This window comes from Glycine soja, chromosome 17, assembly GCF_004193775.1.
Source record: "Glycine soja cultivar W05 chromosome 17, ASM419377v2, whole genome shotgun sequence".
NCBI classification, from domain to species: domain Eukaryota; kingdom Viridiplantae; phylum Streptophyta; class Magnoliopsida; order Fabales; family Fabaceae; genus Glycine; species Glycine soja.
The window spans coordinates 4,867,248-4,895,238 of record NC_041018.1 but is presented as its reverse complement, the minus strand read 5'-3'; the positions used below and the strand labels follow the sequence as shown (position 1 = coordinate 4,895,238).

General features: G+C 31.9%; 4 protein-coding genes across 4 annotated transcripts; 1 reads left to right on the top strand and 3 right to left on the bottom strand.

Moving 5' to 3' along the window:
- Nucleotides 1-3,821: 3,821 nt before the first annotated feature.
- Nucleotides 3,822-4,604, bottom strand: LOC114393504. Its single transcript, XM_028354862.1, has one exon. It carries the CDS (start codon nt 4,602-4,604, stop codon nt 3,822-3,824), a length of 783 nt encoding a protein of 260 aa, XP_028210663.1.
- Nucleotides 4,605-9,123: 4,519 nt separating this feature from the next.
- Nucleotides 9,124-9,748, bottom strand: LOC114392102 (histone H4). The gene has a single exon (XM_028353136.1). The coding sequence runs from the start codon at nt 9,658-9,660 to the stop codon at nt 9,349-9,351; it is 312 nt and encodes a 103-aa protein (XP_028208937.1). The 5' UTR covers nt 9,661-9,748; the 3' UTR covers nt 9,124-9,348.
- Nucleotides 9,749-14,387: 4,639 nt separating this feature from the next.
- On the top strand, nt 14,388-16,485 carry LOC114393816 (probable small nuclear ribonucleoprotein F). Its single transcript, XM_028355273.1, has 5 exons — nt 14,388-14,504; nt 14,687-14,774; nt 14,867-14,904; nt 14,989-15,053; nt 16,179-16,485. The coding sequence occupies exons 1-5, from the start codon at nt 14,499-14,501 to the stop codon at nt 16,246-16,248; spliced, it is 267 nt and encodes an 88-aa protein (XP_028211074.1). The 5' UTR covers nt 14,388-14,498; the 3' UTR covers nt 16,249-16,485.
- A 3,519-nt stretch (nt 16,486-20,004) lies between these two features.
- On the bottom strand, nt 20,005-25,608 carry LOC114392419 (NADPH--cytochrome P450 reductase 2-like). Its single transcript, XM_028353552.1, has 18 exons — nt 25,264-25,608; nt 25,130-25,189; nt 24,953-25,029; nt 24,787-24,844; nt 24,622-24,708; nt 24,493-24,529; nt 23,546-23,615; nt 23,254-23,445; nt 23,076-23,168; nt 22,756-22,981; nt 22,567-22,650; nt 22,319-22,470; nt 21,794-21,890; nt 21,387-21,536; nt 21,217-21,294; nt 21,003-21,125; nt 20,808-20,921; nt 20,005-20,457 (listed from the first exon to the last, which is right to left on the bottom strand). The coding sequence occupies exons 1-18, from the start codon at nt 25,606-25,608 to the stop codon at nt 20,377-20,379; spliced, it is 2,124 nt and encodes a 707-aa protein (XP_028209353.1). The 3' UTR covers nt 20,005-20,376.
- Between the last annotated feature and the right edge of the window lie 2,383 nt (nt 25,609-27,991).

Sequence of the window (27,991 nt, the reverse complement as noted above, 5' to 3'; positions counted from 1 at the left end):
AGTAACAGTAAAAAATGTTGTAATTATGTAGTCGTAAACCACTACTATGTCAATCGACAAAAAAAAAAACTAAACAGGAAAAAAATAAAATATTTGATATATTAAGTTTAAATCTAATAAAAACTATTATACTATAAGAAAGGACTAATTTAATAATTTTTAACAATTAAAATATTTAATGTAAAGTTTATTTGCGTCAACAAGGAATGTTCATTGTGTACCCAATAATTAAATCATCTATGTTAAGTAGAAGGGGAGACAAAATGACAAGTAGAACGATGAATGAATTATATAATTAATAATTTGTGGATAATTAAAAAAACGGGGAGATTGACATTGGAGGGTGAAAAAAGGCCCTTAAAATTAGTAACACCGTTTGGTTAATCCAATAATATTTAGGATTGTTTGTTTCACATACAATTTTATTATTTCTCATAATACAAGATTGAAAAAATTATCTCACAAAAATTAATTACAGGTATATTTTATTTCTAAAGAAGACATCATCTCACATTCTATTAATATTAATATTTAGTTTCAACAGAAAGAAGGGAGGAAAAATTATTACCATGAAATACAAATACTTCTTCATGAGTAAAAATCAATATATGTCTCTTACTAGTCATTATTTTACTACTCTCTCATTGTTCTTTCATGATATGTTTAAAATTTTTCTTGTCCAATTAATGTTTTTGCAATTTGATTTGTTGTCAATTTCATTCCTACATTTTACGTTAATTTTTTCCTTTCCCTCCAATGCTCCTTTTTAATAGGTAATTTTTACTCCTCATTCAATAATCCTAATCGTCAAACACACAACGAGGAGACGAGGGGTGTAACAAGGGTTTTGTAATAAAGATTTTAATAATAATATATATTCTTTGGAAAAAAATAACTCAATTAAGCACATGCTTTAATCATTCATGAGAGTATAAAAAATAATTCCAACCAATTAAAATAATTAACTAAGGGAGGTGGATTAGGATTTCAAAGAATTTTAAAATAATTTTTTTCTAAAAAAAGAAAAGTCTTAAAGTATTCGGTCAAGATTTTTAAATAATATAAATTAGTCTTGTGGTATTCAATAAAGTCTATTAAAATTTTTTAAGTAATTCAATAAAATTCGTTGATATTCAATTAATTTTTTTTACTACTTAAAAATGTATTCTAATATTTAAAAGTATATAAATTCCGATGAATTTTTTTTAAGATGAATTTTAATGGATTTCATGAGATTTTTAGTAAAAAATATACATTAAAACAATCTAATCCAAACCTTTGAGATTTCATGAAACTTTATTTCTTTCTTTTTTTTCCCTTGGTAATTGACATATTTTTTCTTTGTCCATCATACCTAGTATCTTGTCTCTTTGTTGAAAGCGATATACATTCATAATTTGTTTCAACTCTTTTGATGTATGGATAACATACCATGAAATGTGTGATACAAGAGATCTTCCTAATTCTTTGAATATTTACAATTAATGCATATTGATTATGTGTTCATACATATAAATGAACATAAGAAGTTGACTCGTGTATAAATGAATAAATATATAAATGAGATTTGAAATAATTATTAGACATGTTTTTTGTTTGGTGGGATCATTCTACTAGTAGACATTGCAGTATATGGTTTTTATAAAATTAGCGTGATGATTCAAGGGGAATGAGCATATTGTCCTTGTAAATATATAAGGAGAAATTAATTTATTATTAACAAGTTTATGATTCTTTGTATAAGATGAACTTTATTTAAAAATTTTAGATGAAAAAAATTCATGAATCTCTATCAATAATTTTAAATATTTTTAAGAATTTACTTAATTTTTTAAAATCTTAAAAATTCATAATATTTTTTAAAATTTTATGAATTCATATTTTATAAATCTATTAAAATCTAAACTACAAAATTCTAATTATAAAAATCTTTAAAAAAAATCTTAAAAACCATTGCATTCGTACAAAATATTTTTAAAATTCATATGATTTTTTTACAAAAAAATAATTTTTTAAAATTATAATTCAATATATATCATAAATATATTTTTAATAATAATCAAAAATAACATTTTCATATTATATTTCGGAAAAAAAAACTTCGGATTAAAAAATTATTCTTGAAACAAACACTTTTTTTTTTAGTAGAGACAAGCACATACATGGGCTTATTGTCTGTGAGTAACAGAATATCAGAATCTAGGCACTTGAGTAAATGGTAGGGTCATTAGCATGCTTTGTTAGCACACGCAATTCATAGTCCATTTAAAGCATCTTTCACCAACTTCACTAGACCGTCCCATCATAAGGGGAAAAATGGTATAAATAACTCAAAGGTCAAAAACTACATTTAATTACTAATTTAAAAATCTCACCGTTTTCTTTTTCAAGTCTTTAATTTAATGGCCCCATCATCACTTGTTGACAAATCACACAATATATTGCCGTGCTTAAACATATATTTTGTCTTTTATGGTGATTAAAAAAACGTTTTTATTATTAATACTATCAGATTTGAGGACTGAAATTAAAGAAATAAAAGTAAAAGAGTCCTTGGTAAAAAAAAAAAGGTTAAAAAATAATTAAGAGTAATTGAAAAATATCAATATAACATTAGTATACTTTTGACGTAATAAATGTTGGTATTCTTAATAACTTCGGCATGTTTATCTCCTTAACCTTGATCTTTAAAACTGACCTATCAAATTGGTGATAGAAATAATTGCAAATACTTTTTGTACTTGTTCATTGTCCTCAATTAATTCCATTAATTATGAATTATCTACTTAATCAAACAAAAATATACTGGTAATCACTCCACCTCAGTGACAGCATTTTTTTAGAAGCTAAAGGAGGAAAGACATTAAGTTATGTGGCACAAAATAAAAGCTTTAAAAGTTAATTGATAGTTAAAAGTTAACTTATTAAATTATAAGAATTTGGTAAAATTAATTATTGAAATAATTAAAAAATATAAAATGATAGAAAAATAATAAAATTATGATTTATTTTTAAAAAATAATAAATAAATAAATAAATATATTAAGAATAAAAATAAAAAAAATAAAATAAAATCATACTTCAAGTAAATATATATATATATATATATATTTATAATAAATATATTTAGATATGTGAATTATATTTTAAATTTATAATAGATAATTTAAATTATAACATAAAATATTATTTAATTAAATTTTAAAGCAAATATTAAAATTTAATTAAGGAAAATAAATAAAGGGTTGATATAGAAAGGTAGACAATTAAAAAGATCCCATGACAACAATTTACATCATCATTCAACGTCAACATCCCAAATATCCTCATAAAAAAAAAATAGAAGTTTCCCATTCCCACATAAATAGTGCTTATATTTAAAAAAAATAAAAATAAAAGGGCTAATATTTCGAGGCATACAATACAAGCAAGAGCACTGGAGCAGCCGGTCTTTGTGTCACTGTCGGATTTCTCGTGATTGTCATTCACTCCTATAATTAATAGCCATCAACCTAACGATTAAAAAGTACTTTAGAATTCAGCAAAATAAAAAAAGTTGTAACTTTTGTAGTAAATAAATAAACAAATCTCCTAATCCACTTGGAGGAACCATGATCCTTCACTATGCGTCCCCCACTCTACACAGAACACAATGTACCCCTTCTACGTGAAGTCAATATTATATTTTCCTTTCCCTCCAGCAACAATCCAATGACAAAAATACCCCTTCCATATCCAACTTTTCCTCCCAAACCACAGGGCAATTGCGTCAACATAACAATAAAACCCTCTCGTCACGTCCACCTCACGTGACTTCAAACCTACGATGCTTGCGGCAACGAAAACGACGTCGTTACGGCGACGCTGCTGTGATCCTTGCAACTCAGTGCCTTCAGTATTCTCCACGACACCTTCCCGGGGCTGCGATTGACGGCAACCTTCCCGCCGGATTCCGTCGCGACAAACATCGTTGCGGATGGATTCCGGCGAACCTGCCGGTTCTTCATGTCGCTGAGCTCCATCTCCGGCGGAATCTTCATCGTCCCGAACATCAGAGAGTACCAGCGCGGCTTCGTCGCCTTCTTCGCCGCTGCCTCCGCCGGCACGAAGCTCCTGGTGGAGGAATTCCGATCAACCTCTGGCGCCGAAGACTCTCGCAACCTGCTATGATCCAAGCTCTTGCTGTTCCTCATCATGAGTTGGCGAGAACCGGTGCACGTGCTCACACTGTTCGATCGCGTCACGGAGGAGAGTGACTCCGATCTGCGGCGGCGCGAGGGAGATTTTTCCTCCTCGACGATGAAATTTTTCAGCGGCTCTTCGGCCTTGAAGGGAACGAGTTTGCCGCAGAAAATGATGTCGTCGGCGGGGCACATGTCGGAGCTGCTGCTGCTGCTGAAGCCGTTGAAAATCTCGCAGGCGTGATCGGGTAATGAGGACGGTCGGAGAATTTTCTTAAACGACGTGTCGTCCAAGCTTGGAGTTCTCGAATTGCGGTTAAGTGGAAGATCGCAAAGCGAGAGTGCCTCCTCTCGTTCTTCTTCTTCTTCTTGGGATTCCACATCATCTGATTCTTTCATTATGTGTGCTTGCTCTTCTTCCATAGTTTAAGAAAATTATCAGAAAGAATTGTTTTTTAAAGAGGGAGAAGAGACAGTTGTTGTATATATATATGTGTTTTTTTTTTATATTTTTTTGTTATGAAAGGAAGTGGGGACAAGAAGAGAAGAGAAGATATAGCTCCTTTGACAACATACAAGATTGAATTTGTGAGAAATATTTGATTTAATTATCAGATAATATAATATAAAAAGAGATTAAAAAAAAAACTTTGAGTGTAACTAAACTAAAGAAAGATTAGATCGATGGCTAATTATCCAAAAGATCAAAGTTTGTAAGATATCTAATAGCGTCTCACTAAAGAGATAAAAACCTTAATTACGTGATTACGAAAAAGATAAAGAGATGGAGTGGGGAAAAAACAAAGAAGGGTGTGAGGGAATTATTAGTTTCTATCACACTTTTTTTGGGGGGGTTTGGAGTGCATACAACGATATTTGTATTTGCAGTTTTATTGTCAAGGTGCGGTGCTCTGGGGTTATTTTGGCGATGGCATCTAGAAAAAATGATAGGGAAAGGGTTCTAGAAAGCCCAAAACAGAAGAGGGATGAGAATAGTGCAGTGTCCATTTCTGTGCCCATAGAATGATTCCAAAGGGGTAGGTATTCTTGTGGCTATGGTAAGAATTGAGGGCTTCAATTGAAGATATTTTCGGTTCTTAGACCTTATTACTGGCTGCTTTTGTGATTTGCGACATTGCCTTGCCACGGATGAGAAAAGGCCCACGTATACGCACTTGAAGCCCCTTTTACAAATACAAACACAACACGAGTATTGCTGATTTGTCATTCCTCTTATTTGTCATCACCAACGTCAACTCAAAATCTTATTTTCAAACCAACCAATTTTTTGCAAACTCTGAATGCTTGTATAAATTAACAGTGAACGCAGTTTGTTGCCAGCCTATTAAAGTTGCAAATTTTAACACAACAAGCCTCTTTGGATCTAAGATAAGTACTTTTAAGAATTTATCTATTGAAAAATATCTATATTTCTAATAAAAAAAATGTTAAAAGTATTTATAACTTATATCCAAACAGACCCAATATTAACATCAAAGCAATGCATTTTTCCTTTTTCTGTATATAGAATTGATTCTTGTTTTGCTCAGTGATCAATTTTTACTCAGGCAGAATATGATTTGCTGCATGTTTTTTGTTATCTTAGGTACACAATCCCCTGACGAATGTAACACCTAGAGACTCGCCGTCATGGAAAATTGGGACACCTCTCAAATAGAAAACTGGATAACACCAAAGTATAGTATATTTTAGGTATATTTTCTAATAAATAAGACAGCCTCACACCTCATGCTCGACTGTGAAATTGATTTAAATGAATAAAATAAAAAAATGTACAAAATAATATGATGTGATTTAGTTAAAGAATAAAAACAAGTGGAATAAATAATACATATACTTATATGTTACATTATTTAATTGCATGAAATGTAAAACATTTATAAATCAATTCTGATTTATTTATACATATTATAATTCGGCATAACAACAGGATAGGTTGAGAGAGTTTGGTTCTTTCTATCTCTGTCCAAGGATCGATGGGGTGACGAGGGAGTTTAGGAGAAGTGAAGATTAAAAAAAAGTTAGAATAAATAATGCATGCACATGTAATGAAAAGGTTCATTATTTTAATCAATTAATCATCAATTATCATTAATAGTCAGCATTTTTTATTAGTTAACATTATAAAAACTTTTATATTAACAACAATTTATAAAATTTTAAATCTAACTCCATCCTCGATGAGGTTATGAAAACTTGGGAACTCCTCGACTTTTTAAAAAATTAATTTATTCATGTTTTTTAAATAATGTATAAAATTAATAAATAACAAGAAATTCAAAAAATAAGAAACTTAATAACTAAGTTGACTACTTATGAAATGTGTAATTTTTATTTCCATTTAATTCTTACAATGTAAATTAATTAACTCTTATAATACTTCATTTATATTTTTGATAAATATAAAATTTGAGACTGAGAGAGTGAGAATAAAATCCTAACTCTGTAGGCCTAGTTTATGGGTGGAGTGAGTCGAGAGATAAGTTGTTACGTCTTGGTTCATGGGCCCATAATCATTGAATCATAAGTTTCTCTCTTTAAGTTAGAACTCATAATCATTTAATCCTAAGTTTCTCTCTTTAAGTTAGAACTCATTTAAGGTTCAAATTTCACAACAACAAAAAAATATTTAAGGTTAAAATTTAGAGTATACCTTTGTTACAAATTTAGGTTATATAATTTTTTTTTATCATATAAAACTATCAATTTAATGTATACCTTTGATTACGGTATCCACAAAAGGATTCAAACCTCTTGTTAAAGTGTCCATCAGATGCTCAATTCAAAGTTCAAACCACCGATTTCATACTTCCTATATACTAAAGTCATTTTTATCAATTGAATTGATTAATAGGATATTAGTTATTAATTGACACAAGTTACATAATATTTGTTATTATTGACACAAATTCATTAGTCATCAAAACAATAGATCTTACATGATTATATGACTGTAATTATTTTTTTAATTAGTTATCCCAGATGTAGGATAGTATTTATTATATATTGGTTAGTTAATGCATAGATGTAAAAATCAAATTGTATGAGCACTATTTAATGTAAAATTCTCGCAATCATAATTTTGTCCGAAATTCCTAGTCTCTTGATTTTGCAAGACTATCTAGTTCTTGCTCCATGTTCCTTTTGTGATTTCTCTCTAGTGATTACCTTTTTTTTCCCTTAGCCTTATGTCTAGTGACAGGTATGATGACTTATTCATTCACCTTAATGGCAAGAACCATTATACCTGGGCTTCCAATTCCAAATATTTGTCAAAGATAAATACCTTTAGGGCCATGTTGACGACACAAGTTCTGCTCCTAACAAAACAAACCAGCCAAACAAATATGCTGCATAGGAAGTCAAGGATACACAAGTCATGGCATGGATCATTTTGTTGATCCTCATATTATTCTCAATCCCTGACTATTCAACTTTGCAGTCAAGATGTGAGCCTATTTTAAGAAGATTTATAGCCAGAATAATACTGCAAGAAGGTTCTAGCTAGAACATGAAATTTCTATATTTCAATGGGATAATCTATCAATTTCTGAATTCTATTCTCAATCCATGAATCGTTTGGCTGAATACATTGACATTGTCTATAAAGATTTGTCAAATCAAGGTCAAATTGAAGTGCAACAAGTTCATTAGACTACAAAAAGAGATCAATTTCTTTTGAAATTAACATATGACTTTGAGGGTATTCGGTCCAATCTCATGAATAGAGCTCTTGTCCCATTCTTGGATATATGCCTCAATGAGCTTCTTCGTGAAGAACAATGTGTGCTAACTCAAGCATCCATGGAACAACAAAAATTTGACAATTAGTGCAAAAAAGATGGTTGTATCATTAAAGAATGCATCACAAAACCACCAAAGAAAGCACAAACAACCTTTATTGCTACGACTGGTCCTTCTACTGTTGGTTGTGAATCAAAATATTTTTGCCTCTGCACAATCAATGCCCATAAAATGGTCCAACAAATGATAATTTCTGCATTCTTTGCTTTAGGACTTTTAGATAAACTTTTTTCTTCTTGTATTTCGTGATATTTTGACTCCGATACATCCAATCACATGATCATGAAAAAACAAAACACATAGAGATTGATTCTCACTCATTTCAAGAGATGTATGACCATTGAGTTATCATTTTGCCTAATGTTTCTACATATGTTCAATTCACCAACATTCACACAAAATCTGACACATTAGCACCATATTTTCTAGTCAACAAATTGATGCCTTTAAACTTACCAACATCAATTTAAAGGGAGATGTCAATAAAATTGATTAACAAAATCTTACTTATTAATTGACACAAAATACAAAATATTTATTATTATTGACACAAATATGTTGTTCATTCAAATTAATAGATCTTACATAATTATACAATCTTAATTAATTATCACACTTATAGAATAGCATTTATTGCAAATTATACTGTTCAATGCAGAATTCTAAGTAAGAAAACATCCGGTTTTTCATCTACAACTTTTGGTCTAATAGCTTTATTTAAATCTTGTTACCCATGTATTTCGATCATCACAATTCACAACCTTAAAATTTACAGTCGTATACCCCCCCTCAATTCAAAACCTTTCGATCATCACAATCCAACAATCAATACCGTCTGGAAAGCTACAGCACCTACATCGATAACTTTCTCCTATTCAAGCCAAACAGAATTATACCCAAGACTTTGAAACAAAATGTCACCAACATGTCATAAATTTACCATCCCATTTAATCTCAAGCACGGCAACAAATATCGCAATCTGATTAAATCACCGTCTCATTAATTTCGCGGGCAGATGACAATGACCATAATATAAATTGAACAATGAAATTCAACTTAAGCTTAAGAATATAGCACGATCTTGCAACTAAATGTTAGATAAGGGCAAGCTAAATAACGAGAAGGCATAAATAAACAATGCATTTAACCAGGCCACATCATAAAAAGTTCAAGTTAATCTTGATTACCATATTAAAAGTTCTCATAGCTACAACCCAAAGCGAAACAAGAGCAGTTGCTAAACCTCAAGCTACAGCTAAAGAACTATTGCAGAATATAAACATCGAAATTGACACTATAAGAAACCCTAATCGAGGACGCAGTGCAGAAATCCCCAATTGTCTAACCGCCAAATCCGTAAAGGGTCCTCCCCTGCCTCTTGAGGGCGTAAACAACGTCCATGGCAGTGACGGTCTTGCGGCGAGCGTGTTCAGTGTAGGTGACAGCGTCACGAATGACGTTCTCTAGAAAGATCTTGAGAACACCGCGAGTTTCTTCATAGATAAGACCACTGATACGCTTGACGCCACCACGTCTGGCCAGACGGCGAATCGCGGGCTTGGTGATTCCCTGAATGTTATCCCTCAGAACCTTACGGTGTCGTTTGGCTCCTCCCTTTCCGAGACCCTTGCCTCCCTTTCCTCTTCCAGACATGCTTGTCGATGTTTCTTTTTCTCTGAGATTCAACCTTGATGCTAAAATGAATATACACGCAAGCAAACTTGGTTGGTTTGCCGGGGAGAATCCAAAGGATTATATAGATGCGGCAATAGATTTACCGCCGTTGGATTTGTTAGCGATCCGTGTGGATGGGTATTATCACCGTTGGATCTAAAATGGTTAGTTCTGATTGGTGGAAATGGTGTGACGCGGATCGTGAGGTTTGAAAATTTGAATTTTGGGTTAGTGGGTGAATTTTTTTCGTTGGGAATTGTGTCTGTGAGAAAACACATTCTATTAGCACGAGAAGAGGAAATAATTGTGTGGAGCCAAGTGAATCCGATGGCGAGCTCAGTCGAATTCGGGAATTTTGAACGAAAAATGAAAATACCGTGCGCTCCATATGAAAATGTACCCACATTTTGGGTAAATTTGGGATTTGGCTCTACAACGCGGGAAAATGTAATTTGAGATTTGAGAGGCCAAGCTTTACTTAAAAAAAAAAAAAAGATTTGAAAGGCAAAGCTAGAAAATCAAGTCGCAAAATTGAAAGGCTTACGGGTAAGATTGTTTAAATTAAAAAAATACTTTAAAATATTTTTTTTAATAAGCTGCTAGAATTTACATCTTAAAATAAGTATAAAAAAAACTAACTATTTTAAGTAAAAACAATCTAGATAAATACATTAGAAAAATATAACATTATTTATTTTATTAAAATAAACATTTAAAAAAAAGCTTAAACAAACTCACTTTATATTTACTTGTAGTACTTATAAATTGTGATTCTATAATTTTGATCATTCAAATGAATTTATTGTATATTCGGTCCTCTATATTTTTTAATTTAATAATTTTAGTTCTCTCTTAGTATATCATTAATTTTTTAACACAAATTTATTGCGTGACATTTAAGTGATGGATAAGTAAATTTCAGTAGGATTCTAGTGTAACTTGTATTTGAGAAATCCCTAATTTCTAGTTTATTATAACTAGAGTTCCTAATTTAATTCTCTCAATTAAATTGTCATACTAGCTTGTTGGGAACTTATCACTATTTGCATGCCTAAATTGATTAATTGAACAATGATCATACTATGATTATTTAGTAAACTTACAGGATAATTGAGTTTATGATAGATTCATGATCAAACTTTATTTCTAAGCTTCCAATTAGGTTAATTACTTTTATTAACCATCTTTTATATACCTAAAGTTTCGTTTCATAATGAAGAATTGGTAGTTGATAATTAAATTAGATTTCTTAAAGAACTGGAATTAGGGAATCAAGGTATAGCAAGTCATATTTATTTGCATTAGCTAGCCGGCACTAGTTGAAAAGTCACAGTTCTTCATGTATTAAATGTTTTCGACCGAACTATATTGCCATATAATGCTGAAATGGTTAGAAAGTGTGTGTTTCATTTGAAAGTAGAAGAAATGGTCTTAACCATTCCATGAAAAAGGATAACTAGTTACTCTCAATTCGAATGAAAAGATGATAAGCAAACTAGATTTTCATTGATCCAAGGCATGCTATGAGTGCATGTTCTATTGTTTCAACTTCATATCCACAACTTAAGCATAAAAGGGTTGACCTTTATATGACGTCGACGAAGATTTATGTGCATGCTGGTAGTGAGTTAAGGCAAGCTCACCACGCCAAATTTGTGCATATTGACTTTTGCTAAGAGATAACTTGACTTTACTATTGTATATTTCTCATCATGCTGGATATTTTCTTCCTTGGATCACGAGCTTACATTGTTGAATCAACCTCCTCACCATAATAGCTTTTGCTAAGAGATAACTTGACTTTACTATTGTATATTTCTCATCATCATTGTACTACCACAATAGTGTACTAATTAAGGTCTCTAAAATGACAAATAGGCAAGGACATGATGCAACAACAATGTATAAGAATAATAGATGTTGTAAAAGGGGTGTGCATCCCAATCATTAGTCTCCATGATAATGAGCTCAACCACTTTCATATCTGGTCTAACATTAGTAGCCTTAAAAAATGGAGTCTAAATCCTTGGACATTTGGGATCCACCTATCCCCAGTAAGGCAGTAACATTCACACAAATTCCTGTTGGAAAATAAAATAAAAATGAAAAAAAATAAATACGAAGAAGATGCATAAAATAAATTTAATTGACAACACATAAATAATGCATTATAACATACAATAAGTACAAGGAAAAAATAAATTAGGGAAAAATATATATAGTCTGGGTTGAAGCACGTAAACGTTATCTTTAGAGAGAAAACGTCTCAATGCACCGATAGGAAAATTTGATTGCGCTCCTCTCCCAAGATACGACAACCCGTTGATTCCGATCGTGTGCAGTGAAAAGATCCCCGAACCTTGTGAAAGCATTTAGTGTAGTCTCTCATAACACCTAGTCATGATGATGTCTACTCGTTTCTTACTAATTAGTTATATGTTATTTTCTCTAACAATAATATATTATACAACTCAAGTGTTATTTTCAATTTGTTGATCTTTTCTGCTTACATGTCATGCAAGTCTGTTGTTATAGTTCCTGATCCTAGGCTAGATAAATATTTTCATACAACAGACCAAGTTCTGAATTCACTGTTGGATTTCAACCCTGGTGGGTTGGGTTTGCCTCCTTTTGAAAATAATACAAGCTAAAATTGTACATTTTTTCTGCGGACAGAAAAAGCTGATGAGTAGTTAATCCATTTCGATAGATTATTTGACCTTTATATTGTTGTGCTTGCTGAATTACTACAACCAATACCAACGTTTTAGATAGAAATTTAATGTTTTGCTTACATATTTCTCCTATGGCATGAAACATAAAACGTGATTGATTTGATTGATTTAGATCAAATACTTTATGATTCCTTATCAATATCAATTTGATGATGAAATTATTTTGAACCAGTTTTTTTTTTATTTTGAAGGAAGGACTTTTGGACCAATTAAACACTATTGAATTAGTCGGTTCATCTATTCGGACCAACAAACCATATAATATTGTTTAATGAATGTTTTAACGAATTCCATAAATGTTTATGTACATTTTATATCATTGGATGCGAACTAGTTATATCATCTCATTTGATTCAATCAGTTGGTTAAACCGAGTTCATTGACTATTTTAAATCAATTTATTTAGCTTTTAGCAAAACAAGCCGAAGAGTTGTCTTGCTAACAAAGTTTGGATTTCTAGAAAGAAATTTATATATATTTTTCTACATTGAGTAATTTGTCATTCAAAAATTATTGTCGGGTTACACAATTTACGTAGATCACAAGGCCATCATATACTTTATTGTTAAAATAAACAAAGAGGCTTCAAATTGAAGTATGCACCACCAAAAGCACAAAGTATCCCAAGTTTCATTTTGCAGGTTGAAATTGGCTTTATCAACAAACACAAAGAATCTCTTGTGCTGCAACTTGGGATAAGAAATTTCTCACTTTGGAATTCAATGTTAAGTGGAGATTGTGTCATTTGACTCTGCCAAGACACTACAACACATTATATTAAGGTCGTGTAAGACTCAAGTGTTCATACACAATCTCTACTGCTTTATTAGTGAGAATATGGTTTGTAAAAAACATTTTTTATTGCACTTCTACAAAATACAATGTTTTTTTTAAGGAATAGTTTTGGTGCATGAATTCCATACATGATTTTATCATACAAATAGAAGACCGATACAAATTCTATTAAGAAAAACTGTTCATGTGAAAGATAATTAAAATACAGAGAGAGAAAAATTAAAGTTCGAGTATGAATGATAGTTCGATAAAATACAAAATAAAATTACAAAATCTCTAGGATAAATTATTGAGATTAATAGTCACACACACATTCAGGAAGTCTCATGCGATTACTATAAAAAATAAAAATAATAAATATAGAATATTAAATCCTATTTAAATGATCAAAATAAATATCAATACATATAATCACTAATTTTTTTACTATTCAATATATATTATTCATCAATTAAAAATCATGTTAAATATATTTTTTTAAATAATTGTTATAAAAGTTAATTAACTTAACATACATTTTAATTCATGATTTGGAAGGCCGTGGTATTTAAATTGTTAAAGTTAACTTACTTATTTCTGTTACACTTTTTCCTTCAAAATAATTTCCTTACAATTTTTGTTAAGCAAGCCCTTATATACTACAAAAGAAGAGAAGGGAATATGGGATAATGGGAGGCTTGCAGCGGATTGAATGACCAATTGGGCCTGGACGGATCTATCTACTATTGTTTTCAATTTCAAAATTTTGATTTTGGGTTTGAATGACTACCACATTAGAAAATAATATAAAGGTAATTGCTAAATACACCTTAAATTTTAGTTTTTCAACTCCTTCTCTTATTTTTTAATTTGTTCTTACTAAAACTCCCTCAAGTCCTTTAACCTGTCTTTTTTGCAGAAATTCACACACACACACACACACGCCCTCCTCCTACCCTTTGTTTGGATTCATCCAATGGAGCACATCTTATATTCATTTCCCCTTCCTCAATTTCACTCTTCTTTTTTTATTTGAAAAAGTGGTTCCAAAGCTCAAAATCTCACACTCCCCTACTGAGAGATAGCAATTAGGATGAAGTCGATGAGAACATTGAAAAATAAAACTGTCGGTAAGGGTAATTTTAGAAAAGAAAAGTTAAAAAGAGGTGCAGAAGTAAAATGCCCAGTGGGCTTCTCAAAAAACCCGAATCATATCCCAAATCCCGGTCTTGGGGTACAAAACCCTAATAATTACCGCTTCGAGATCTCGCAGCGTCCCAAGTTCCAGGTTTCAGCGAGCATTCTACAATGGCTGTGAGTACCTTCTTCTTGCACTCCCTTTACTTAATCATCTTCCATTTATTTCATTCACTTAACCTGCATCTTCATAACTGAGTGATTTCAATGCTTGCTCGCTTTGAGTGTGTAGAAGGTCACACGATGTGATTAATTGTGCCTTATTTTCTAATTTATTTTCGTCCTCGTGTTTTTTGCAGACTATACCAGTTAATCCCAAGCCTTTCTTGAACAATTTGACTGGGAAGCCTGTAATTGTGAAACTGAAGTGGGGAATGGAGTACAAGGGTATGAGTATGATGCTTTGCTATGGATCAATTGTTCTACTGTTATTCCACTCTTACACTTTCATTTCGCTGTTATTTTGTTTTATTTTTCAGGCTATCTCGTTTCCGTTGATTCCTATATGAACTTGCAGGTATATATATCTAAATTAATTTTTAGGTGTCTGGGGGCTCTTGGCTTAGTCGCTACTAATATTAATTTTTTATTATCTTTGTAGCTGGCCAACACCGAGGAGTACATTGAGGGACAATTTACTGGAAATTTGGGAGAGATTTTAATCAGGTATACTCCATATCAACTATTCTATTTGTGAACAGTGGTTTTTGTGTTTTGATAAGGCATGAGGTTTTAAAATCCAATCAAACTTTTAAATCGGAAAGGAAAATACTTAAAACCAATCAAATCATCAATGACAAAACCCCCTAAAACCCTATAGTTGGAATCTGTTTTCATATTCCATTTTTTAAACTGAACCCAATCGTACTCTTTGTTGTATGTTTATGATTTTTGTCATATTTTTCTTGTTCTAATAGAAATGACCGTAAGAATCAATGTCATTGTGTCACTGCTTAAGATGCTTGAAGCCTTTCTGTCTTTTAGGTGCTAAAAGGTTAAAGCACACCATTACTTAAGATAAGTGTACTCATGTTTTTACAATCAGTTATTGTCATATATTTTACTAAAGTAGCTAGTTCTTTAATGAAAACATTCAAAACATTTGATTAAAGGGAAAAAAATATACAAGCTAAATTGTGCTATTTGAAAAATGTGGATATGTTAAAGAAATATTTTAAATAGTATTAGTCAAGAAACTGAATCATCCAATCTAGTCCAATTTGCTTTTTAATTGGATTGGCTAGAGTAGTATATTCAATCCTTTTCAAGTTACATTTTAAATTCCCATTATAATTTTAACTGGTTTCACATTGTTGTGAACAGTGGAAACTAGAGTTTACAATCATTGTTTTCACTCTGTTTTGTAACATAATTTGGGAGGTATAAGATAACATGATATATGGTTTCTGAATCGTGTTGTTTAAATTGAAAAGAGTGATATGAAGTTGGGTTATATTTGCTCAAAAGTCGAAAATACTTTTTACTTTCACCACCTAGATATTATTGACAAAGCAGATTCATGTCCTATATGTCATCCTTGTATATTTGTCATGTTGTATATACTTTTTTTATTATAATGCTGCCACATTTTGTTGTTTTTTTACTTCTGAACATGATAATAAATCCAATACAACAAGAAAGCAAATATGTGCATTTTTTCCTTTCAGCTGACTTTGTATTATTTATTTCTTTTAAGTTGGATTTATTTCATTTTGACATCCTTTTAGAGTGTCATACCTTCAATTACGTTAGTTAAGTCTTGTTTCATTGTTTTTAACTTTGTATTTCTAGATGTAACAATGTTCTCTACCTTCGAGGAGTACCGGAGGATGAGGAAATCGAAGATGCTGCTGAAGACTAGAGAGTGATAGAAGCTGCTAATGGCTATGACATAAACAGAACTCGAATTTCTACTGTTTTTGTATCTTCACATAAATGTAGGTTTTTTGTAGTCAATGTGTAGAGATTTGAATCAATGATGCACTCGCTTGTGAATAGGGTGCCTATGTTCAAGTTGTCTGTTATTTTATTTTTATGCTTCTGAACAGGTTATTTTTCAGTTTATGCAATCAACAGTAATCAATATCATTTAAACACATCCATAAGTCGTCATTTAATCATCATGCTCCTATTATTTAAGCATTTTCAGAAGAAATCAAACCATGGTATGGAGCAAAATAATGATAGATATTCACATTCCTTTGGGTGATTTTGCCTAAATTTCTTAGAGTGTGTTTGGATAGAGCAATTAAAACGGAGAAAATAATTAACCAAAGGATTTAAAATCTTCCTTAAATTTGGTTGGATTCTTTTTTAGAAGAAATTTAAATGTTTGGCATTTTAAAATATAATTTGTTATTAACTAAAAACCTAGAATTCTAAATTCTTTCATGAAGGAATTCTAAAATTTCTAGTAGTTCTTAGGGTTGTGTAATTTACACTTACTCTTGCATGCTCTTGGTGTTGCATTGTTTGCTCGGTCTCGGCCTCTCCTCCACTATGGTGGCAAATCTATTAGACGGTGGTGACTTCTCAGATCTAATGTACAATGTTATGGTTGTGGTAACGTGGTCTTTGTCGTTGATCAAGCGTCAACGATGACTTCTCACATTTTTTTTTTGGTGAAAGACTTCTCATATCTATTCAACACTATTGTGCGATACCATTGTTGTTGAAGTTCGACAAGGGGGTAATGAACCGGTGATAGACGACGTTCAAGGGATAGATGGATAATTTGGAAAAATAAAAATAAAAAAAGAGAAAAGAAAAAAAGAAAAATATAAAAAGTCTCCACCATTTATTTTTTTAATAATTACATCTAATGGTCTACAAAATCATCTTGTTATATTAATTAATGAGATTCAAACTTGATGGAAAATTGTCTAGGATAAATAATGACCTTATGGTTACATGAGATTCAAATTAATTTTATGTATCAATATTCATTTCTTGTTGGAATATATATATATTCCATGGTTTAGTTCTAAATTTATATGTTCTAAGTTTATATTTTAAAAATATAATTAGAGAAAATATAATTATTTATTTTAAAATAAAACATTTTATAAATGAAAGAATTCTAATTGTTCAACTAAATTACAAAATTTAAAAGAAATTTGGATGTTTTTAAAAAAATGAAGAAATTTAATTGCTTTGTTCAAACTCAAGATTTTGAAAATAAAAGATATTTAATTTTTTTATCCAAATTATAAATTTTCCCAATAAAAAAAATTCAATTAAAGATTCCTAGAATTTAAAATTCTCTATAATTCTAAAATCGCTGAGTCCAAACACAGTCTATTGCATTGTGGTTTTCATATATCTCAAATAAAGACCGGTGAGGTTGAGACTAGTTTTTCCACAATTCTGCTAGCTTTTCTTAATAGTTTTCCCTTTAAGGATAATACTCCCTGAAAACTAGGTATAAGTATTTCGTGGAAAATGAATGCCTACATAGTAAATTCAATACAAGGAATTGAAGGACAGTTGGCAATTTTCAAAAGATTAGGAGTAAATTACTCCTTTCGTTTATTTTATATCTTTTTACATAAAAATTACAATATTAAGAGTATTTATAATGTATGATTGTTTAAATGAATGATTTATTTTAAATTTGTGAGTCTTATAATGTTATATAAATTTAAAATTTTACAAAAAATTATTTTAATGATAAAGTTGGTAGAGTGGGTATTTAAATCACATTAATTTTTATTATTGAATTGATAAGAATAAATTAAGCTTATACATGTAACTTACTTGTAAGTCATATATTATTGTTAAGCAAAATTGTTTAATTTTAATTTATGAAGCACTCGAGGTAAAGACTGAAAAAAAATTACACTTTTAGGTGAAAATCTTATACTCGAACTTGCAGTGATTTAAAATTTGCTTTTTGTTAAATTTAAGTTACTTGTATCTTTATCATTTATTTAAATTAATTGTGTATATTTTTGTTATACTTATAAACATCTTTCTTAAATATTTTAAAATTTGCTTAAATGGAAAAAAAAGTCCTTATCATGCGCAATATTTCTTGGGTCAATGTTTTGTGTGCAAATTTATCAAGAACTGATAGAAAAGGAAGGAGGAATATTAAATGAAAACACCTAATAAATCATGGTTAGACCAGTAGCAACTCTCAAATATGGATTTCACGCGTGCACAATGTTATGGCCGAAATTTTGCTCAAACTAAGGAAAGGGCCCACATTTTTTTTTGTGGCTGAAATTTATTGGAATGTACACTCAAGTGGAGCGAGGTACTTCATTTAACTTCGATAATGCAGGTGTGAAAGTTTGGTGGCCTCATTCTTCATAGATCCCTGATTTGTACAATATTTATGGTGCGAAGGCTCAATGGGAAATAAATTGTACTATCATTGTAAGATATATATATATATATATATATATATATATTCCTAACTCATGTATACAGAAAAATATTTATTGAAAGAGGTATTTTACTTTAAAAAATTATAAAAATATATTAATTGAAAGTTGAAAATATCATAGCTCAACGTTGGTTTTTTTCAAGTTTCAATAAATTGATTTTGCTCATCTTAAAGACATGAAAAATATAATTATTACAACGTTGGTTACTAAGTTATTAGTCGGCAATGTAGGTGGTGGTGCCATGAAGTGCCTACCCCACCAACACAGCCTAACCGCCTTGGCCAGTCTGAAAATGAAATAATATGCATTAGGGGAAGTTTACGAAGACTAATATGAATTAATGAAAATAATTTATATTTTATAAGCTTTAATTTAAGTTCATTCCAATTAGTTTTTTTCTAAAATTAATTACTATATTTAATTTATTTTATTAATTTTGTAGCCAAATTCATAATATAAGTTTCATGTAATAAGAATTTTTTAAAATAAATACTCAATTGAATTTTTTGTCTAAACACATCATAAATAAATTATTATTCTATGATATAAAAAAGGCTCAGGTTTACAACTACTTTTAAAAAATCATTAATTAATTAAATTCAAGCAACCTCAATCCAATATTTTCTTACTTACTCTTGGCTGATAGAAGGCGGCATCTGTCACAATTGAGAGTCTTTATAAAAAATGATTGACTTTGTTCCTTTAATATTTCGTGTCATGATGTAATAAGGGTTGAAAAAATTGATCAAATTGTTGAACTAAATTAAATGATTGATTGTCGATGCTCCACCGCGGGATCAACAATAAGATTAATAATGGCCATCATTACAGGGGGAGTACATTAGATTTATACCCATCTCAAGCCTACTTATGTTGAACTGCAGCATTAAATGAAAATTAATTAACGGAGGTATTGAAAATATGAAAAAGGGGTAGTTGACTAGTTTGTAGGCGAACAACTATAAACCACTAATATGGCATTGGCATGTGATTGTTCTTAAAAAGAATAAAATTGAGTATTAAAGAATACAGAATTTATTGTATTATTTAAATAATAAAAAAAAAGAAATTGAAGTTTTGATGGTATATATCCTCAAATTGGTATGGATGAAAATTGGAAAAGGCAATTGCGGAATAAACTGGGGAATGAAAATTGCTACAGATCCCATTGTAATTTGTATGGGATAGCTAGATTATTGCATTTTTGGGATATTTAAATCTAATAATAACACTTGCACAAAATAATTTCTTTACCTCCAAACATTTTTTTATAGTTCATACAGTACAAGGAATTGTCTGCGTCTCTGAACCTTTCTTTGAGGTTCATCATACATTACAAAAAGAAAACTGAAGTAAAATAGTTCATAGTCTAGGTATAAACAGTATATAATAAATTACACGAACCAAAAAGAATCCTTTAGAAAATATAGTGAAAAAGAATCGTAGGAAATGTCGTCGTGATGGCAACAAGCGCCCCCCCTCAATTTTGAGGGCACTAATGAAAGGTGGCACAAATAAGGCCCTTTCAAAATCCTCTAGCCACAACTCTATGTTTTATTAATATCTTCGTCACCCCCACGGCTTGCATTCAGATATCATCACCATACATCGCGCAAATATCTGCCAGTAGTTTGTAGATTCTTTACCATGCTCTCAGCCTTGGAACTATCGAGAGAACCCTGATATGATTGATATTCACAAAGGAACTTGATTAGCCACAGATTCATTTTTTAAAAAATTCACTAAGTAAGCAAGCAAAAGGTCTTGTGGAAATGGAAAACTCATAGTGAAAAATATTACAGAAGACCAAAACCCTTGTGCCCTCACAGAAGAGACAACCTCTACAAAAATAGACATGATGTCTACGTGGCGAAGATATATTGTTTGGAATTATATGTTAACAACCACAAATCTTAAATAAAAAAATTGCTGCAGGTAGAAGCAGCCACTAATATAAGGCACCAAATTCGCAATCACCCATGCCATCAATTTAAGGCAATTCAAGATTTTATTATTTAAAAACATATACCTGCTCTTGCAAAATTGTGTGCAGGGCGCGGTGTACATCCCTGGCCATGCCCTTGGCATCACCACACACATAAATGTAAGCTCCTTGTGATATCATGCTCCAAATTTCTGAAGCCTGCAGGCACATGAACCGTTGATTAAGATAAGGCATACCGCATTGATTGATAATTAATAAATTGTATCCGAGAATAAGTACCTTCTCCATCATTTTATGTTGTACATACTCCTTGGTGGGTCCCTCTCGAGAGAAGGCAAGAATGAGCTCATCAAGTGCGCCAGTATTAACGAAGTGACTCAACTCGTCTTCATAGATGTAGTCCTTTAATAAAAATTATTAAAAAATATTGGTAAGATGATCTAAATTTTATGTAACTCATAAATCTACATAGAGGATAGATAAGATAACTCACCATTTGACGGTTCCTGCATCCAAAGAATAAAACTGAGGGGCCGAGTTCAGCTCCTCCTTCTTTCAGAGCTAATCTTTCCTAAAGTGCAAATAAAAAACAAAATAAATAATTGGCATAGTAGATGGATGGAAGAAAGAATTAGAAGATAGAATATCAAGTAGATTATAAACCTGCAAGAAACCTCTGAAAGGAGCCAATCCAGTGCCAGGACCAATCATGATTATAGGCACTTTATTATCAGAAGGGAGTCTAAAGTTGGAGGTCCTAACAAAAATAGGAGCCCAACTGCAGTCCTGGCTTTTCTCCAATGGTACAGAATTCTGGACATCAAACCAAATGGTAAGTTTTGTTTTGAAATGGAGAAAAATAAACTCAGAAGATTATGGATATCTAAAATAACCAGGTATTGTCATCAAAAGTGACTAGGCATTGATAGTAAAATTACTATTCAACCATGGTATCGATTTCCTTTGTCAAATTCAAGCTGATACTTGCACTTGAAGACAATCTTTTTGATAGATTTACTTTGCCAATCTTAAACAATTTTAACCATAATTTAGGAAACAAATATAAGTACCTTCATCCATGTTGAACACACTCCTTTGTGAATCCTTCCGGTGGGCATTTTCTCATGTACTAATGCACAGGTAACATGAATTCTGTTTGGCACCATTCTGTTAACAATTACAGCAAACAGCCAAACTGTAAGTACAAGAACATAAACTTATATGATATGCAGACTCAGGAAGATGTAAACAAACCACAATCACAATGTCACATTTCCAGTTTTGAGACCATTGAGAACAGGCTCAGACATAAGAATGTAAAGGAAGTTCAGGGTTAAATGGATTGGCTAAGAAATATTTTGATACGAATTTGGAAATCAGAACACCTTAGATATTGCACAATTGGTTGCCAGATATGCTGACAGGTATGCACTAATTATTACTTTTTATTGCTACAAGGCTAAAGACAAGCAAGAACGATTGATAAGGCTTCTCCAACTTGGTCTTCGTTTTTACTAGTCTCTTCCGAGTCACTACATGCCCACACAATACCACATGCACAAACAGTAATGCAAAAGCAATAAAAAGAAATTAACCTTGGAGATGAGGAGATCGAATAAAATCTAGGCTGCAGGCGAGGAGCAACTGCTGCAAAAAAGACACCAATTGGAGGTTTGGCTGATGGAAATTCAGCCATGACCTCAAGGAGACTTCTCTGAGAGGCAATCACCCACTCTGAATATTCATCCTACAAAGGCAGACAAGAGTAGAATACAAATAAGAAACATAAGTAGAAAAAGTTACTTAAAATCCCCATGATACGTGGTTTAATAAAATATTAAACCTTTCCAGCAGGTGAGGCAAGATGTCTTAGTCGATCAGCTTCAGATGGATCAGATGCATGAGCAGCTAAGGCAAGCAAGGCAGACTGGAAAATATGTTAAAAGTATTATTAATTGTGGCAGAGTGAATCTCTTAGAAAGATAAAGGGATAAGGTTTAAATTAAGGGAGCATCAAGCTCAAAACAAGCACCTTTTTGGGTGAACTCAAAACATCTGCATATCGTGTAAGTGCTGTTCTTAGAGTACAGGGTGGGAATGTAGGTGGCAAGGAGCTTCCGCTACGTGGTTTGCCATCTTCATCATCAGTATGGATTGAGAAATAGGTATCTGGTGACAAACCTATTAACCTTATTGCCTCTTCCACAGTTTCAGACAAATTCTCACAGTAAACACCAACATGGTCCCCAGTTTCATATCTGTGAAATAAAACAGCATAAGAACAAGGAAAATGTAGGAACATTATATATAAAAATTTTTTTTGCAGTTATACTTCCACAGGCAGATACTTACGTAACTCCAGTGCCTGAAATGTCAAATTCCAAATGAGTGCAAGATCGATCAGATGCAGGAGTATGAAGCTCCTTTCTCACAGCCACATTTGCCCTGCATGAGTAGTATGTATTCGTATCAGATTATACTTTACAGTATGGCATAACTGATTTGCAAGTAAATGACTATTCTAACGTACCTGACTGGATGTTGAGCATCCACAATGGCGTGACCATTTACATTATGCCACTTCTTTTCGTCGACAGATGCTTCCAATGGATCATGAATAACAACCCGGTACTCCAAAACTGCAGCAGTATAAGGTGTAGACACAGTTGCATCGTCCTCATCTCTAAGCAATTCATCCAATGCTGGCCACAGTTCTTCTTTCCTGCAATAGCAGACATAGTTAGGGAAGGAGGGAAATAAAGCATAAAAAATAGATTCCTGCTCCAATATATTCATGCCAACTTAATTAATTATTTCAATACCATGCAGTAAAGTCATCCTCAATGCATTGATCATCATCACCTAGACCCACTGGCACAAGGCGCTTCCCCCCTGCAATTGCAGAAGACAGGTCAGATCAGATTCATGGTGAGAAGTAGAACTATCAAGGTGTGAAAGGTTAAAGAGAATAACATATATTTGACAACTATAATATAATTAAGCTTTGTTATACAAGAACTTAGCTGCCTACAGCATTTATATGAATCATGTTAAATGACAACCCTGGCAGAAATCAAATTCATAAAAAAATTACCCACTTATGTTACAAGTTACAACACTCCATTTGGTGTGTTAATTTAATTATCATAGAATCTGAAGAATCAACAAAAGGTTACTTTTCAACCAACAAAGTTCAATTACTTGCACAATTCTTATGAAGTATAAGATTTGGGATCACAATCCCCTCTGATGTGAGGGTCTTGTGAAGAGAAAAAAATAGACAGAATAAAGTTGTGATAGGATTGTGGGACCCTATGCAAAGATTCTAATTTTAAGTAAACCTTTTCCGTCTGACTCTCGCAAAAATAACCCATCAGTGGGATCCTCATGTGAGATCCAGATCCAGATAATTGAAGTAATATTCACCTAAAAGGCAGCGTAAGGCGGGGAGAGAGGTTGCCCAGTGCCCATGTATTTAGTATATACAGTGTTTAACTACTAAAAGTTTCAACATTTGGAAAACGATTGCACAGAAGTGAAAGATATATCCGAGTTGGTAAAAAAACGTGTAATTGTGAAAACTTTTTTCTATTCTTTAAAACATCGATTCCCTTCACAATTACACGTTTTTTTAACAAGGGAATCAGTGTTTTAAAGATATATCCAAGTTGTTAAAAAAACGTGTAATTGGCACAAATCAAATTTAAATCTGCCAATTCACAAGGGAATTCATTAAGTACCGAAAGGGATAGAGGAAGGAATAGAATACCTTGCTCAACGAGCATGTCATCCACTACCTTCGCCACCTGCATCAATTGCCACAGCAACCAACAACTCCATGATTAAAATCAAATTGAAACCTTAGAAAGCCAGAATAATGTAAGAATCCAATGCAGACCTTGTTAAAATGCTCATACTGCCTGTTTCCAAGGCCAAACACACCATAGTGAAGATTCTGAAGCCACCCTTCTCCTTTCTCACCCCCCTAAATCCTCCACAAAAGCACACAAAGTCAACACATAAGCTCTCAACCTTAATGCCACCGGAACAGTCTCAAACTCACCTCTGTAAACCATTTATAAAATCTCGCGGCATTATCAGTTGGCTCACCATCACCATATCTACACCCACACCACAACAACAGATTAAATTAAATTCCAAACAATAGCAAGCACGAAAAAATTAAATAGAAACAACCCAAAAATAAATAAACGATGAAAAACACTCACGTAGCTAAAAAGAAAAGAACGTGAGTCTCTTTTTTGAACCTTTCCTCGTATTCATCGTCATCGGCGGCATAATCATCCTGCTCGGAAAATCCCGAAGAATAAGCATAAAATCGGCGTAATAATTAACAGACAAAAAAAAAAACGGAAACGGAAGTACAGTTACAGTAATAACAGTACCATATCGACGACTCTGAACGTGGCCTTCTCGTATCGCGCTTTGGCCTCTTCAGCTGTGGCCTGTTGAAACGCGGAATTCAATTAAAGCGAGGTTAAGAGAAAAAAATATAATTACTGAGTTTAAATAAGTATACCTTGGCGAAGCCTTCGGCGGTGCCGGTTTGAGTGCCGAAGAGGATGGTGACCTTCTTGGTGCCGTCGTCGACTTCGATTTCGGGAAGCTTCTCGACGACGCGTTTAGGAGGCTCGAGAGGCTTGGCCTTGGGGGAGGATGATCTGCGCCAGATGAAGACGACGACGCAGCCGATGAGGACGGCGACGGAGGTGGTGAGGAGCATGAGGAAGTCGCGGTTCTCGAGGAGGAAGGCGGCGGCGGCGGCGTTGGTGGAGGAGGAGACGTTGGAGGGGTCGAGCTTGCCCTTGAAGATGGCGGACATGAGATCCAGAGGGGAGATCTTCATTGAGCTGGAGTCTTGCATGATGATTTGAGTTGCAGGATGGAAGGAAGAGTCTCTTCTCTCTTCTCTCTTCTATGGGAAGTTGGTGTGTGAAATGCAACAAAGTAATTGGGAGTTGAGAGAGAGAGAGAGACTCTGAAGAAAGAAACGGGTGGGAGTGGAGAGGGGGGTTATATTCTTGGGAGGGAAACAAACACCACAACACTGAACCAACAACGCCCACCAACCCAGACTGGTCAAATCCACCAACCACACATCCCTTAACCCTGGTTAATGTTTCCCTTCCTAATTCCTACGCTTTATTTTTTTATCGTTTTTTTTTTAAAAATAGGTGAATTAAATCTAAATAACTCCTCTTGATTAAGACACTCTCAAGATTTAATGAGTCTTAAAAAAATACTTATAAATTAGTTTTCATTAACAATGTTCTTAATTCTTACACACCAACATAAAACAATTTTACGCCTTTTGAGACATCAGTTTATTTCTTCCTGATTGGACTCATTTTTTTCTTTCTTTTCTTTTTCTATATTAAAATACTTTACTAAAATCTTGGTTAGTGTGCAATTCTTGTTAGGAACAACCTCTCACATCTACGACACATTAAGTACTAATTGTCTGTGCCACTCCAAAATAAATAAAAATAATAAAAAAAGTAGGTTGTAGTAATTGTTTAGAGTAAAACTACTTGAATTTAAGTTTGTATAGTAAATTTGTGAGGCAGAGGATTTATAGTTACTTAGCCACACGGATCAATTAATTAAGCTAAATCCTATAATAATTATGAAATATTTAATATACATATTTTTAACACTTTTTTATTAGTTAAAACTTATTAAAATTATAAAATTAAAAGATAAAATAATTAAATAAGACATGAAATTCAATTTTTTATAATTCATAAAAAAAATTTACTATTAACAAATATATTACTAATATTTCTTCTAGTCATACAAAAGGTGTGCTCTTAAAAATTCTCTTGATAACATTGGAGGTATCTTTCTATTCTACCACTTCTAATAAAAAAAACAATAATTTGCTTCTTTATTTTTATGATAATTATGTTGAAAGTTTGTTAATGAATGTGAACTTTATTTAGTTTAAAGTCAATTATTATTATTATAGGTTATATAGTTATATACGTAATACGTTATATTGATAGTGAATACAAATAATATTCATTCAATAAAAAAAATACAAAAAAAAAAATCAATGTATATTACCTCCTTCCTATTCTCTATCAGAAATTTCAACGTCAGTTTTATGAATTTTGGTCTTCCCTAATAGTCTAATACGACCTTAGATCGGTTCAAATTTCTGTCATATAGCGCTTACTGATTGCTTTTTCCTTTTTTGAGAGTTTATGATTGTTTTTTCTTGTTGTTTCGTCTTTTCCATGTTTTTCATTCTTGAAAGAGAGATCAACGTTCGAGATTCGGAACTCATAAAATTAATACAACTATCATCGACTACGGTAGGCTCCATTTTATATATATAATCTATAATTATTACAAAATAAATAAATAATTTCATTTGGTATTTTATTATGCCTAATATTCTTTGAGAATGGCCTAATAAAAATAAACAAATTATATATATATATATATAAATATATATTTTGAATGTGAAGAAATGTTAACTTAATTTAATATGAAAATTCGCATGTAAGTAATAAAACAAAAAATCAGCATACATGGATTCTTAAAAATGAAACTATATATGTGAATTATTTCACTAATAAAATATGTTAAGTAATAAAAAAATCTTAAATAAATTACTTTTATATTTTGTAAATATATAGTAAAATATTTGCCCACGTGTATAGCGCTTCCCATGATCCCATCTTTCTTTTCATTTTTATTGATTGTTGATTGGTTTCTGTACAGTCTTGCTCTGTTTCATTTAATTCATCCGGTGGCAACGTGAACACGCGGGATTTCAAGTACCGGTAAAGAAGCGAACACGTGTACAACCAAAGACTCAGCCGACAAAGAAATAAAGTTATAAAGAGAATGTTAACCTCAATCCATAAAATTAAAATGGACAAATGGTAAATTTCCACCTTTACTAAAACGATTATTTTAAAATTTTACAAGGATTAAAAAAACTAGAGGACCGATAATTGCCACCTTTCCTATATTTTTTCCAATATTTTTTGTGTAATTATTATATACATCATATGCTTTTGGACCTTGTTTGAGCCTAAATTGGTTGATTATTGAATAAACGCGTATGATGTTTGGAAATTTAGTTTTATCACTTTTTTATGTGATATTTGTTTGTTTTATCTATTTTATAGGAATTACATTGAGGAGTTATTTGAAAATGTGTTAAAGCTATCATTGAAAGAAGAATTTGATGAATATGGAAGTTATTGAGTTAGGTTAAGTGTATCCATGAACTA

Coding starts and splice junctions, on each gene's coding strand:
- LOC114393504 (XM_028354862.1), bottom strand. CDS start 4,604: ATGGAAGAAGAGCAAGCACACATAATGAAAGAATCAGATGATGTGGAA.
- LOC114392102 (XM_028353136.1), bottom strand. CDS start 9,660: ATGTCTGGAAGAGGAAAGGGAGGCAAGGGTCTCGGAAAGGGAGGAGCC.
- LOC114393816 (XM_028355273.1), top strand. Junction 14,905..14,988: donor ATTCCTATATGAACTTGCAG/GTATATATATCT, acceptor TTATCTTTGTAG/CTGGCCAACACCGAGGAGTA. Junction 15,054..16,178: donor TTGGGAGAGATTTTAATCAG/GTATACTCCATA, acceptor TTGTATTTCTAG/ATGTAACAATGTTCTCTACC.
- LOC114392419 (XM_028353552.1), bottom strand. CDS start 25,608: ATGCAAGACTCCAGCTCAATGAAGATCTCCCCTCTGGATCTCATGTCC. Junction 25,190..25,263: donor CCGCCGAAGGCTTCGCCAAG/GTATACTTATTT, acceptor GCGTTTCAACAG/GCCACAGCTGAAGAGGCCAA. Junction 23,616..24,492: donor TGACATGCTCGTTGAGCAAG/GTATTCTATTCC, acceptor CTGCAATTGCAG/GGGGGAAGCGCCTTGTGCCA.